The sequence below is a fragment of the Sus scrofa genome, chromosome 1 (genome assembly GCF_000003025.6).
Source record: "Sus scrofa isolate TJ Tabasco breed Duroc chromosome 1, Sscrofa11.1, whole genome shotgun sequence".
In the NCBI taxonomy this organism is placed as follows: Eukaryota; Metazoa; Chordata; class Mammalia; order Artiodactyla; family Suidae; genus Sus; species Sus scrofa.
The window spans coordinates 168,882,154-168,897,794 of NC_010443.5; the positions used below are offsets into that span (position 1 = coordinate 168,882,154).

Genomic DNA, 15,641 nt, shown 5'->3' on the forward strand with positions numbered 1-15,641 from the left:
AACAACCCCCTTAGAGTCTTTCTCATTGCAAGGATGGAGCCTATTCCCAAACTGCCCAGCTGATCCCATCCTAGTCGAACTTTGGTTCTGGCCAAAGGGTTGTAAAAAGCATCTTAACCCCAAGCCCGTCATGGAGATGGCTGGTGTTGCTGGAAGCCTACACGGTTCCAGCTTCAGGACCGCTGGCAGCTCAGCTCCCTCAGCCCTTGGAGGCAGTCTTCCCCAGCCTGTCAGCTTCTCACCAGTTTCAGCTCACCCTGCCCATCCATCCGGCTCTCCCCCCTGCAACCACAGTTTCCATCGCATTCTGCTTCGCATGGTTTCCTGTTCCATATGGTTTGGCTCAGGCCGGCACAGGGCTATGACCACCCTGAGTGTTGTCCCAGCTGCCTCCCTGACTGCCTTTTATCAAGCAAGGGGTGTTTTTCCTTCTACCGGGTTTTACTTCTTCCTCTCTTCCCTGATCATCCATGAGACCTCGTGTTTCCGATACATACAGTAGATTTCTTTCTAAATCCTTCAGCACTTGAGCTTGCATATTAGTGGTTTATTCCAGAGACTTCTTTCTATACAGGACTTTTTTTTTTTTTTTTTTTTTTTAGGGCTGCCCTTGCGACATACAGAGGTTCCCAGGCTAGGGGTCTAATTGGAGCTACAGCTGCTGGCCTACGCCACAGCCACAGCAACACTGGCTCCGAGCCATGTCTGCAACCTACACCACAGCACGGCAACACTGGATCCTTAACCCACTGAGCAAGGCCAGGGATCGAACCCACAACCTCATGGTTCCTGGTGGGATTCATTTCCCCTGAGCCATGACGGGAACTCCTGTTCAGAACTTTTAATATTTAAGGGGTCTTTCCCTTCTGATTATTAAAACACACATACACACACCCCTCACAGTTGAACAGAGTGTTGCTAGGTTTAAAAAAGCTAGATCCTCCTTTATCCACAATTGAATTGAGATTCTGATCTTATATTATTTCACATTTATGCCACATTTTGTTCATATTCCAATTTATAAATAAGAAAGAGAGAAGGCAGAGAGAGCTGGATATTTTCTTTGAGTAGTCTAGGGTATCAGAATCACCTGGATAATTTGACAAAGCACAGGTTCCTGGACCTTATGCCAGCCTTACGGAATGAGGGTTCAGACTTACTGAACCCTTGAGGGCGGGATCCAGGAGTTTGCATTCCCCACAGGGTCTCTGGGTAGTTGTTTGCATGCATGCTAAAGGCTGGGTGTTCCTGCCTTAGGTGGTGGGGAGAATTTAGACCGGCGTTTAGAAAGATGGGCAGGACACTGAGAGGGGGTGATGGGCACTAGGCTTCCCAGGGTTCAGTCTAGCCTCTGTCTTCCCTGGCTGTGTGGCTGCTCTGTGCTTCAGTTTGTTCGTCTGTTAAAAAAAAAAAAAAAGAAAAAAAGAAAAAAGAAAAAAATACCCTATTAATTGCATTGGTTGTCGTGAGGATTAAATGAGCTAACGTGAAATCCGCTTAAAATAGTGCCTGCACAGGGTAAGAGCGCTGTATGTGTTTGCTGTGAATATTACCCCAGGCATGGGAGTAGCAGGAACAAAGTCAGACAGATGGAAATGGATGACCTCTTTGAGGAAGGCGAGCAGATCAATTTGTCAGGAGCAGAAGGTTTAGGTCAGTGTTTTCCAAATTACGGGATGTAAAAACTTAACGGTGGGAGCTTGCTAAAAATTTAGTATCCTTCTAAAGGTTCTAATTTAGTAAACTTGGACTGAAGCTTTGGGATCTGCATCTAAAATTGTTGATGTCAGTATCAGTACATTTTTAGAAACCCTGGTTTCAATGGAGGAGGACTGGCATTTAACCTTGGAGAGGTCTCCTGGGCTTTAGCTGGTGCCAAGAAAAGATATGGACACTAATTGTATATTTAATATCTGCTTTATTAGGTGTGTCCAGAAAGCAGTAGAAGTATCTGGGAGGTACAGTGTGCGTCCTACAACAACAAGCCGTTCATGGGCCGGTTTTATGAATGGGAACCATTTGCAGAAGGTAAGAATAGCCCCAGCCCTGTCCACAGGAATTGTGTTTGTCTCTTCTCCAACCCTGTTGTCTTTTGGTTGTTAACCGAGGAATTGGTGTGATCTGGGCTAGCGTGGCAATGAGGAAGAAAGCGTGATTCCAGGGCAAGGGGAAGCCCATGGGGGCCTTTACCAAAGGTAGTATAGCTCAGGCAAGAGCTGGATCATCAGTCAGGTGGATGAGGCACTGATAAATCAAGCAGCATCTGAGGAAGACAGGGTGAGGTAGAACCGGGTTCCAGAAATGGGTTGGAGCAAGAGATTCAACTAAGGTTGGACTTTCCCTTTTCCTTGGTTTCTGCTACAAGGGCTGGTGTGGTGGATCAAGAGAGCACATAGAGTTTTCAGGTTGACAATTGTTTGGTTTTTGTGTTGGAGGAGGCTCGCAGACTGTTTCCAAAGATGAAGTGTGGTAGGCAGCCACTGGCCTTGGGACCAAGGGTTCTGCCCTTTCAAAATGATGGAAGATTTGATATTGGTAGAGCTGTTCTGGATCCTGGAGTCACATTCCTTTGTTGAAACCCAGACAATAACATGGCTTTTGGACTGAGAGGTGTTACACTCTGAGATATGTCTTCCCATCACAGAGAAAGTAGGCTCCAGAGTGGTGATGGGTCAAGCAAAGCTTGTGGGGCTCAATACCGGCAGCCATGCTGGCCAGAAAGGAGAGTCCAGCTGCCCTCAGTATCCAGCTGAGGACCTCTGCTCAGCCTCAGCCCAAGGCAGTGGCTGGAGCAGCTGGGTTTGGGGCACTGCTGCTAAGTCCAGGATCTGGAAAAGTTGTTCTGGGGAGAGTTTAATGTTGAGTTGTATTGAAGAATCAGTGTCTGAAAGTGGAAGGTTGTGCCTAGGTGTAAGCCCTTGGAGAAGAGGAGGTGGGGTTGATGTCTGCTCTGAAATGGGATGCAAAGTTATTTTTGTCTGTGCATTTCCCCCCTGGAATAGTCTGTAGCTCTGATTGGATTCTCAAAGTTGCCTCATGATTACTGCCCATTGGAATCACTGAAGAGCCTTCTAGAAATACCAACACCTGTGTGCCATTCCCAGCGATTGATTTCATTGGTTTGAGGTGCAGCCTGGGTGTGAGGGGTTTTTTTTTCGTTTGTTCGTTTCATTTGTTTTTTGTTTTTAAAGATCCAAGTCATTCTAATGGGCAGCTGGGGTTGAGAACCTCTAATTTAAAAGGGAGGCAGGATCTCAGAAGGTGGTGACTCTGGCGCAAATTAAGGTACAGAATCATGGGTGTTTCATAAACCGTGAAATATATTCTTGTGTCAGAACAGCAACCCTTGTCAGTGAGCCTGTAGAGAAGTGGTAACCGTGTCCTTTGTCTGAGCCACACCCTTACTTTATTGCCGACTGTGAATAATAGCTGCTTTATGGTGACTCACTAGGAGGAAAGGCCAATGCCTCCAGCCGGTCACTGTGCTCTCATTGTTTCCCCTGGAGCTGGAGCCGCACTGCCCAACCCTCTCTGCTTAGTTCAGGGTGGTCACCTGCCAGCCGCCCGACCCCGTCCAGCCTGGTAGACTCAGGTCCGGTATCATAAAGCCCTACGGGTTCCACAAAGGAAGCCTGTGCTCATGTTTTCACCTGTGATCGGTATTCCCTGAGGATGCCTGCCATTGTCGGATTTACTTAGCATTCTACCTTTTCTGTTCTTTTGTTTGCCCTGATTTGTGCTGGACTTTAATTGTGAGTCTGGGGTGGGGGGGGGGCTTTGCACATTTGATTTAACTTTTTATTTTGGTAAATTTCAAACATATATAAAAATAGAGCAGTATAATCACATAATAATATGCTCCTATATACTGGTCACTTAATTTCAACCGCATGCATGGCCAACCTTTTCATATATATTCCATGCCCACTTCGCTATCCAGATATGGGGGACTGTTTGGATTCATATTATACAGTGTTATTTACTGCTGCATGTATAATTAGAACTCATGGTTGTGACAGAATATTTAAATATGTGTATATTTAAATGAGAAAGATATTATGTTGGTCATGTTACTGGGAGGTCCAGGAGTTCAGGTATGGCTACATTCCAAGGATCCAGTATCATTAAGATCCTTTTCTCTATTCCCTGTCTTATGGGTCTGTTTACTTAATTCTCAGGTGGATAGGCTGGCTTACATGGCTTTGAACGTGCAGTTGTAGTGAGACTCTCTCTTATACAGTGTTGTAGGTTGAATTATGCCCCCCAGAAAGAGGTGTTGCAGTCCTGCCCCTGACCTATGACTTTGCTTATTTGGAATAAGGTCTTTGCAGGTGTAATTAAGGTGTAAGTTAAGAGGTCATACTGGAGTAGGGTGGGCCCTTAATCCAATGTGACTGGTGTCCTATAAGAAGAGGGGAGACACTGGGACATGCACAGAGAGGCACAGACCTGAGAAGATGGCCATGTGATGACCAAGGCAGAGATTAGGGTGATGCAGTTACAAGTCAAGGAACACCAAGGATTTCTGGAAACTAAAGAAGCCAGGAGGAGGAGCATGAAAAGATTCTTCCCCCAGAAACTCCAGAGGGAGCATGACCCTGCCAACACCTTGATTGTGAAGTTCTAGCCTCCAGAACTATGAGAGAATATTCTCCTGTTGTTTCAAACCACCCAGTTTGTGGTCATTTGTCACGGCAGCCTAGGAAACTAACATGCCCAGGGATGATATCAGTCTTAGCAAAACCACACTGTGCTCTCATTTGGATCATAGTCTCCTTATCCCTGGGCCTGGGTTTGGGGGCTGGGTGTCTTTGAGCTAATGCAGGTCATGTGACCAACCCACTGGCGGGCAACCCACCTCACATGAAGCGGAGATGGGCAAGAGGGATTGGGACAGACAGAAAAACAGAATCTTCCACAAATATTATTATCTACTACTTGACCGTAATCAGTTGAAATTTTGAGGGAACTAATTAGAATCCTGGTGATTTACAAGTAAAGTGTGGAAGAGCAGCAGATTGGTGAAATCAGCTATCTTCTACACTGTGTTACTTTGCCTTGAAAAGTCAGCATTCTTCAAAAAAAAAATTCCTGACATGAATATGTCTCACATGCCTAGGAGAGGAGGAGCCCATGGTCTCAGTGAAGTTGCATTTACTTTGGCTTTCGCTAAACAATTCTTCTTGCTGCTAAGATTGTTTTCTTGATTTTGTCCTCCTTCCTCTTAAATGACTCCCAGGCTGACCAGTGGGAGGAAGATGCTATTAATGCTTCTGCAGGGTGTTCATACTTTGCAGCTGGATTTTGCATTGGGCTCTTGGTTTTGTTTGGATGTCTACTGCTATTTGCATGTGCCTACTTAGGGGAACAGCTGCACTCATTCAGTCCAATGCCACACAGAATAGTAAAAGCACAGTATGCTCTCTGATAAACACATTACTTTCACCACATGCTTCTTCTTAGGCCTTTTGAATGCATTTCCTGGATGTGGTGATCTATCCTAAGATGATGCTTCTAGGAATTTTTTTCATTGCCCTAGACCTAATTCACAAAGACGATGGAAGTAGGATGCCCAGGCATCCTTGTTTACCAGGAATAGTGATGGTTCTTGCCTGTCACCCTTCACCCTCAGAATCACTGTGGGCGATACATTATATGGTCAACCTAGCTAGCATGGGGCACTTTAATAGGAAGACTCTCTTTTACGTGCTGACATTGGTGAAAATTATACCAAAAATGTTTTCATGCCTAGAGTATTAGGGCTGGGCTGCACTAGAATCTAGAGTTTTGCTGGGTTGCTGTGGGCTGTCACCACAGGTGTCAGTCTTGATCCATAAACCAGGGGACTGCTCTGACTAGGGTAGCTCAAGTGCACTGTGCGTCTCTAAGAGTGATCTAAATAGAGTGGAAATCTAAAAGCCAGAGGTGAGGCTGAGTTAGAAATCAGAAGTTGCCAACTGGTGACATGACCAAGGCCATCGTATCTATCAGGAGTGAGTTAGCTTATGCTGCAGAAACAAGGAGTCCCCAAATCCTAATGACTTAACAGAAAAAAGTTTGTCCCTTGCTCATGCTACCTGTGTAATGTTGTATGTGTTCTGCTCATTTGGGGACCCAGGCTGATAGAAGCAGCATCTCAACTTCTGCTTCCACCGAGGCAGGGAAAGAGAAGAAGCGAATCATGCATAGGTTCTTAAAGCTTCCTCCAGAAGTGGTCCCTATTGTTTCTGCTCACATCTCATTGGCCAAAGCCAATGAAAGTGGTGTGTCACACTTAACTTCAAGGGCAGCAGTATCCCTCCCACTGTGTGCTCAAAAGAGGAGAAATGGAATATCTGTGACCCACCCAAAGACTGGCCCAGGCGGGAAGCTCTGACAGAATTCCTCGAATGCCTTCCTAGTCCGGGTGACTTTTATTACGTTGTTTGCAAGAGGAACAGATTTTACTCTAGGGAATATTGAAGGTGCCACACAGTCTCTAATAGCCAGGGCCCCAGCCACTTAGACCAATTCTCCCCCTTGATTAAAGCTCTGAGGGGCAGAGATGGAATGCCGGCACCCAGGTGCCCAGGTATAATGCTGACTCCTCCCTCAGTCCAGCAGTCTGCCCTGGACAGACACCATTTTGTGCGTGGGATAAGGGCTGTTAGATAAAATCATGGACAGTGTCATCCAAACTGTACAGATGACATGAGTGTCATCCAAACTGTACAGATGACATGAGGAAGGAAAACTTAGTACCAGGTGCTGGTGGACCTGGGATGAGGGTGTTCATGTTTTAATGAAGCAGCTTCATTCATTCCCAGGTACCTGGGGTACTCATTCCCCCAGCCCATCCTACTCCACACAGTTGATAGTCCTCACAGACCTTTTGGAGTAGACAGGGAAATGCAAAGAGTTTTCCAGTAATACCCCACAAGCTCTCTTATACCTGCCTAAGAAGACCTGGCAAGACTCAGCCATGTTTGCTTAGCATCTGTGCATGTCACTGAGGACAAAGCAAAATCAGAAAGGCAACCTCTTCCTGAAAACAAAACAGTGATTTTGAGTTTAAATGAATGGTAGGGAGATGCCCAGCAGGAAATTGAGGATGGGAAATTCTGAAGTTTAAGGGAGATAACTCAGGGTTATAGACCTATATTTGAAGTCATTGGCCTTGGTGTGATAACTAAAGCTCCAGTGATGGATAAGACCTTCAAGAGAGCATAGAATCACAAGGACAGAGGATCAAGGAAGGAGCTTTGGGGGATGTCTGCATTAAAGAAGTAGGGGAAGAGACTCAGCCATTAAAGGAGCCTGAGAAAAAGTGGCACCAAAGCATTATAATACTTTATATCACCTCATATAGTAATAAAGTATTATGGTTTATAAAGTTCTCTTATTACATGCCCCACAATGAGGAACAGATGAGAGAGACAGTGCTCGTATTTATTGAGCACTTACTATAATCCAGGCACTGTTCTAAATGCGAACCCATTTAATCCTCTCAACAAACCTGTGAGATGGGTACTATTATCAGCCTCATTTTCCAGAAGAAACAGAGGTATAGAAGAGGTATAGTTATTAAATAACTTGCCCAAGGTCACCTAGCTAGTAAGTGATAGAGCCAGGTTCAAACCTCAGAATCTGGCTACAGAATCTGTACTCTCAATGTGTATGGAGGCCAGGAGAAAGATGTGGCCAGTTGTGAGCATTTAAGACCAGTCTTTTGGTACCTGTTTTCCTTCTAAAAACTGAGGAGAGGCAGTTGGAGAGGGAGAGAGGGAGAGAAGCAGTCCACACAGCTTAACACAGCAAGAGGTCAAGGACAGAATGAGAACTGAGAAAATAAGATGGGGACGGACTGTTGGGAAGATCCCTGAAAAGAAATTAAAGAGGGTTGCTAGTGAATAGAACTAACTCTTTCTTTCAAAAGTTACCATGAAGGAGGCATATGGAGAGTGTTCTCTAGTTTAAGGGAAGAGAGAAAGGTTTGTTTAGAACAGTAGAGAAATGATTCTGTGTATTGAGAGAATAAAACTTATCAAGACAAATAAGGGGTTTTAGAATGGTACCTCTGACCTTATCCTACCCTAGAAGAAAAGACAGAAAATAGACATTTTTTTTTCCTCCTGGAAAAATGTGTTATTGCTTCTCTGCTTGCTATTATAGAAAGCTTATTCACCATTAAATAAAAATTCATTTAGTCAGGAGAAATGAAAGCAGTCATATGTCCATAAGAAATATTTCTTGAAGAATGGTCACAGCAGATTTTTTTCATAATAGTTCCGAACTGGAAACAACCCAACTACCCATCAACGGGAGACTGAATAAACAAACAGTAGTATTCATACAATGGAGCATTACTCAGCAATAAAAAGGAACACTCTACTGATACATATAACAATCCGGATGTATCTCAGAAACATTATGTTGAGCAAAATAAGCCAGATGCAAGAGTACATGCTGTCTGATTCCATTTATATTACATTTTAGAACAGGAGAAATTAGGCTATGGTGATGGAAATCAGTGTTTGCCCATGGAAGGATTAGCTGGAAAGGGAAATGATAGAACTTCGTGGAATGATGGTAATGATCCAAATCATGATTGGCATGGTTGTTATACAGGTGAATGTAGTTGTCAGAATCCATGACGGTACTCTTGTGATCTGTGCATTTTATTGTTTGTAAAGTATACTTTAAAAAGCCCATTAGATTCCCTTCCTTCTCCCCGTCTCTGTCTCTCTGTTCCTAAAAGTGAAATTTAGAGCCAGTATAAATTTCACCGTGATAGCACTAAATATATACATATGTATATATATATATATTTTTTTTTTTTTTTGGTCTTTTAGGGCCGTAGGGCCACATCCGCAGCATATGGAGCTTCCCAGACTAGAGATCCAATCGGAGGTTTAGCCACTGACCTACGCCACAGCCACAGCAATGCTGGATCCGAGCCACATCTTCAACCTAAACCATAGCTTGAGGCAACAGCGGATCCTTAACCCACTGAGCGAGGCCAGGCATCAAAGCCGCATCCTCATGGATACTAGTCAGTTTCGCTAACTGCAGAGCCACGACGGGAACTCCTATAGAATTATTTTTAAGGCTTGCTAGTTTGCCTCTCTCTCTCTTATTCTACTTTATTTTAAATTCTCTTTATTAATGGCCATGGAGGAACAAGAGGATTTTAAGGAGACTGGGCTACTATGCAGGATATCATTTTTGGACTCATTTAGGATCATAGAGCTTTGTTGGGCCTAGAAATCCTCAGTTACACCCAGAATCTGAGGAAGCAAGCTGGCAAGCTGTATATCTGTATAAGTTAGCATTCTTTTTTTTTTTTTTTTTTTTTTTTTTTTGAACCACCGACATCAATTTTGGCTAAGTCAAATACAAAAAGACTTTTTTAAAAAAACTTTATTTTGGTTGTGACCGCGGCATACAGAAATCCCTGAGCCAGGGATTAAACTGCACCACAGCAGTGACCCAAGCCACAGCAATGACAGTATCAGATCCTTAACTGGGCCAACTCCCTTTTTGTTGTTGTTGTTGTTTTTGTTTTTGCAAAAAGATTTTATTGGAAGGATATCCAGTAGCTCTGAAAATCAACAGGAAATATGCAGGACCAGGCTTGGTAAAGAACAGAAACTGGAGAAGCTCTAGGAATCCAGGTAGTCTTACTTGCGTGCTGCTGCTGCAATGGATAAATTCCAACCGGGTTCTCCATCCAAAATTGAAAGCCCTGGAAATAAGAGCCCTGTTGGCTTTGTGCATGCCACATGCCCACCCCTGGGCTGGGAGTGGAAGGGTGGGGGGCGTCCTTGTTGGCAGTCTCACACACTGCATGCAGAGAGGAAGAATGAATTCCCAAAAAGAAGATTCGGGTGCTGCACCAAAAGAAGGATGCATGGGTCTTAGATGGCCGAAAACAACCAGTGTCTAGGACAGCAGCTCACAGCAAGTTAAGGGTGCCCACCAGGTTTGTCAACTGTCATTTCATCAGTAGGCCCGCAGGGCTTCTTGACACCTTTGAGAGATTATTGGGATTATTATATACGTGTGCCATTCTTTTGTTCTCCTTGTATTTACCTTTCTGAAGATTTCTACAGATAGACGTCCTTCTACATGCATGGCATGGGACTGTGTGGGCCCCTTTATGCTTTTAGACATTATCTGGCATAATTCAGGTTGACCAGTGTGCATTTACCCGGGGGCAGAGGAGAGAGGCGGAGGTGCTGCAGTACCCGTTACCATCCTACTGCACTTGGTGTGGAGGATGACCTGGAGGGGAAGTGATGGGGGCCAGTAATGGATCTCTTCCTTCCCCTTGATCTCCATGCTCCTGGTCTTTTGCTCCCCCGTGGGATTCTACATGTGAAGCACACCTAGAGCACGTCTCCTTCCTGTATCCACACTGCATTGTTCTCTGTATCTGAAGAGTATGGAGAATGGAGCATATGGTGTCACGTCTCTATAAGGCTTTTTCCCTGGGAAATTTAGCATTTGCAACAGGAAAGATTGTTTGAGGGGGACCATCGCCTGTGCTCGAGGGTATTCTGGAAGGTGTAAATGATTCATGTAAAAGCAATTTCTTTCCTGGCATTTGACCCAATGTCATTTTGGCTAATTAGTCATGAAAAGCCTCAGGATGTATTTCAACATCTAAGACACAGATTAGTCTACATGTGAATAATTTCGAGGATTTAAAACCAAGGGTAGAGCTTAAACCCATTGCAAAATATTAAATAACAAGACCCAATCCTGGTGTTTCTCTCTTCTAAGAAGCTGAGCTTTTTTCAGCGGTTGCCCGAGTCCTCAAAGTGTGGTCAGGGTGGGCAAAGTCAAATGTCCCCAGTGTTCCTATTCTGCAGATGCAGGAACTGACTCTCCAGGTTGGATGACCTGCCCCAGGTCACAGGAAAAAGTAGAGGGATCAGATTAAAGGAGAAGTTACATAACCACAGCCTGCTGATTTCAGAGCAGTCATTTGCCTTGGGGGCTAGAAAAGAATTTCTTCCTCCCCATAACCAAGCTGTGACCAATTTGGTACCTTTAAAAACAAATGTGTTTTTATATCAAGACTAAGACTTTTCCAGGAAACCCTGGGACTCTGTCTTAATCTCTTATAGCACAGTTCTACCTTCTGAGCAGATGCCTCTGATTGTAAATTGGTAGGGCTGGGTCCGGAAGGAGTGATCAGGACATTTTGTGGTAACTTGCACTCACATGGAGAAATCAGTGTCAGGCCAACATCCAGAGATTTTTAGAGTTAGAGGCTTGGAGCTAGAAAGACATCAGTGAAAAGGCAATTTACACTTAAACTGTAAATCCAGCCCAGCCTTTGTCTGTTTATCAAGGACATTCTTCTTTATCTGCATAGTCCCTCCCCACGAGCTATTAACAGCAACCATACCTGTTAGTCTCCATTTCTTAGAACTTTTCAGTGAGAAATTCCATGGGTCAGTGGGACTTGTTTATATGGGATTAAAGGAAAAATCTGTTATATATTTACGGTCAGGTGGGCAGAGGCAGAGCACATATGCACTCCCTCTCATGTTTACTCAAGCAGCCAGCTTCATCTACCTGCTCTTACTGCCTGCACTTTGCAATAATGCCATTTTTATAATGCCACTATAGTCCACCCTGGGATGATTATTTATTGCCTGGCTACGCTTTGGAGCCACATTGAATGAAACGTCCAGGTTCCCCCTTCAGATATTTGAAAGCAACCTCCTTGTCACCCTAAATCTTGTTTCACCAGCCTGTTGAATATTTATGTCCTCACTTGATTCCCAAATAGTATTGGAGTATGCTATTTGTTTATCATGCTGGCTGTTCTCTTTAGAATACAATTCATAAATCATAACATGCAGATCTGGTTGGGTGTGGCTCTGATGTGCTGGGCTCAGGAACAAAGAGTGTCACTGGGATTGATTAGTGATGTCTTGCATAGGTATGGGAAGGGAAATAGCAGAACATATGCTGCCTCTTTTCCATCTTTACAGGTTTCAGTCTTTTACATTGTGATCACATAGGTGCCAGTTAACCTGGTTAGTTGTTTGAAAATTTGAGATGGGTCCCTATTCTTTATTGAACAGAGAGAGATGAGACCCTTAAATGATTCACAGAGTTTACCAAGCATTGCATCAGTCTTGCTTCAAATGCAAATATAAAGCTTCTGAATTTAAAATACAGCAATCAGGGAAATGATGCAAATAAATATAATGAACACATCAGTTACTAGTTATGTCTAAAATGTGTTCACATTTAAAATATAAGTAAAACCCAAACAATGTGTAACTGGTTGCAATTTCCAAGAGAGGACTTAATGATGGCTGAAATAGGGGCAGGTCTAGTTTCCCACAGTGATCTTTTACATGAAGGGTTCTTTCAGGGGCCCAGAGGTATCTAGAAGTAGAGGAACTAAATCAAGGACCATTTCTAAAAACTGGGTTGTCTAATATCTCTATATTAAATAGGGTCCATTCTGCTTTTGGAATTGTATTTTCTTTCTGCCTCTGAGCCTGTATCTCCTGCAGCAAAACAAAATGAAGTAGTGGCAGTGATTTGTATCTGAATTATCCTGCTTCCAAGCCCTGCTCTTTTCAGCCTGAACCATGGGGAGCACTTGTTGTGTCCAAGTTCACTTGCTCTTTACTGCAAACCTAGGTGATGCTAACTGCTAACTATTTGAGGTCCTTTTGAACCCACATACTTAGTAACTAACTATATATTAGTCTATATATTTGTCTTTAAGATGACTAACTGTGATGTGTATTACCCTGAGATGTAAGGCATTTGTTCACAACCATTTCTGTTCATGTGGGAGAAATTTCTGGACTTTTGCTTTTTCCTTCTCTTTCCAGTTCTGTGACTGTCACTGCTCCACACTTGCTGCAGTGGCATCCAGGGGTCTTTGGACAGTCCACTGAAGGAGACACACCTTTCTGGCCCTTTCTGTGCTGGGACTAATATAATGTAGATTCTGTAGCCCCTGGGATAAAGCAAAAGTGCTAATAAGTGGTTTCTTCTGTTTAGCTCACCCTTCCATGGGTTGTGCTTACTTTTTTATCTGGATTTTTTTTTAATTCTCTCTTTTGGGGTTGCCAGATACACACACACACCCAACACCACTACCAGCACCACCACCCCCGTGAGGAAACCACTGTATAACCTTATCAACAAACACGTGTCTGGATATGTTTTTTTGTTTTGTGTTTTTTTGTCTTTTTGCCATTTCTTGGGCCGCTCCCACGGCATAAGGAGGTTCCCAGGCTAGGGGTCTAATCGGAGCTGTAGCCACCGGCCTACACCACAGCCACAGCAACTCGGGATCTGAGCTACATCTGTGACCTACACCACAGCTCACGGCAACGCCGGATACTCACTGAGCAAGGGCAGCGATCGAACCCACAACCTCATGGTTCCTAGTCGGATTCGTTAACCACTGAGCCATGATGGGAACTCCTGGATATGTTTAAATAAGTTCAGAAGTAAAACAAGGAAAGGCTTCCAATGATTTCTAGTTTTGAACTGAAGGCTGCTAAAAGCAAATAGTGGTTTTGCAGAGGGAAATGATTGGCAGCTGATGAGCAGCTTCAGAGCTGGTCAACCGACTTTACAACTCAAGATTGCTATTTAATAGTTAATGACAAGAACGGTTCAGGAAAACAACATTCTACAGTGTACTCAGTTAATCTTTTTCTTTGAAATCTGGTTGCAAAAGGTTTTCCTCATGGAGGCAGAGAGGAGAGTGGTGAGTAGACACTGACTGGGAAGGGGTTGCAGTTGGGAGAGACTGAACTAGAGCAGGTAATGGGGTGGAGAGAACCAGGTGTTTCAGGGTCAGAAATGTAAGGCAGGGTCAGAAATGTAAGGCCGACAAGGCTTGCCAGGAGCTTAGTGAGGCCAGAAGTCACCAACAGAATAGGGCAAGAGACTAGCAGGGAAACCATCGATTTCACATGGTTACTGAATTAATTTTTGCTCTAAAATTTTATCAAAGGAGCCATCATTTATTCGGCTGAATCAAGTTTTGTTCAGGGGAGCAGTTCAAAGTTTGGGTTAATCCCTGAAAACAGCCTTTACCAAAAGGCATGCTCCAGCAAATGATGTTCTTTAAAAAATTGCGCAGCACAATACAAATAGGTCAGATTTACACAGGACAGTGGAGCTTTTGGTTTGGGGGGACAACCTTCAGTAACTGTCAAGAGATGTTTCTTGTGATCACTTGGCCTGCCTGTCTTTAGGTAAAGGAGAAAATGCAAGGGAAGGCTCTGACCTTCCAGTGAAATCGTGTAACCTCTTGATGCCAAAAAGTAGAAAGGAGAAGCATATCAGATAGGTCCAGCCCAAATTCCATTTGTGCTTAAGGTTACGTAACTGCTCATCATGTAATAGCTTTGGCCTTTGTCCAGTGAGCGTGTAGATATTGGCAGCTTTGCGTGCTTAATGGACCCCCATCCATCAGTCAGGAAGCCTGGTCCCACACCCAGATGCCTTGTTTGTTTAAGCCAGCTTTGGAGGTTGGCTGAATAGCTTTGGCAACCTGCTCTCCTACCCTTGGTGATAAATGGCACCTTCAGAAAAATTCTTCGGTGTGTTCTTAGGATTCGAAGGAGTAGAACTTGATCCATTGACGTTTCCGATGGTTATCAGTCTTCTTCCCTGTATTTTCTCATGCATTCCAGGCAGGGAATGTGGCGGGGCCTCAAGGATATGTGCTCCCACTCTCACTCCCTGGACCTCGCAGGCCTCTGCCTCTCAGAATCAGCTAGTGTATCGTCCTGCCTCCTGGAGCCTGACAGGGGCTGGCTGCCCAATGAAACTGTGCCACCGGACTGGACGGGTGAATTTAAGGTCACACAGAATGGAAAGGTGCACTTTTTCCTCTTCAAAAGTGAAAATAAAAAAAGATGGCTACACACTGGCTTTGATTTATACGGCCACCTTTTGTTCTGTGTTAGGGGCAGCCTTGGGGTAGAAGGAAGGACAGTGGACGAGGACATAACCCCAGGAGCGCCAGCCCCAGCCTCCTTGGACCACAGTACAAAATAACTTCCTTCCGTTGTGAGGACCCAGTGAGGTGATGTGTGTAAAAGTTGTGAGTTTCACTGTTGATGACCAGGTGCCTACATCCTCCAGGTGGACCCAGAAGGGTGAATAGTATGAGGCATATGCAGATGTCTGGAAAGGCATTTGAGACGAGGGAACAGTGGAAACAAAGGTGCATCGGTGGAAATTGCAGAGTGTTTTAGGGGAACATCAGGGAGTGTTGTTTGGCTGGAACACAGCCTGTATAAAGGGAAGAAGTGCAGGGTAAGGTTGGGCTGGAAGTTTGGGGCCAGATTATGGAGGGCCTCAAATAGGAGGCTAAGGAAATTGGACTTGTTTTATAGGCAGTGAGGAGCTATTGGGGTTTTTAAGCAGGGGAGTAACATGATCAGAGCTGAGCTTCAGGAAAATTAATCTGGCAGCAAAATTGCTGCAAAACCTCTTTGGAACAAGAAGAGGTATAAATAAATAAATAATTTGAAAATTTGGCAGGAGTGTTTTCAAATACGTTCTGAAATGTATAAGCTATATATTTTGAAATGATAATGTCTTTCTTGGTCTTTTTTTTCCCTTCAAGAGAGCCAAATTCCTTTTTCATTCCCTCT

General features: G+C 44.1%; 1 protein-coding gene across 4 annotated transcripts in view; it reads left to right on the plus strand.

Annotated features, from left to right (window-relative positions):
- Nucleotides 1–15,641, plus strand: part of THSD4 (thrombospondin type 1 domain containing 4) — a 577,157-nt gene that overhangs the window by 130,751 nt on the left and 430,765 nt on the right. For all 4 annotated transcript variants that reach the window (XM_021073924.1, XM_021073936.1, XM_021073943.1 and 1 more), the window contains one exon: nt 1,926–2,028. In XM_021073924.1, the coding sequence (XP_020929583.1) occupies nt 1,926–2,028 (103 nt within the window). The remainder of the gene's footprint in view (nt 1–1,925; nt 2,029–15,641) is intronic.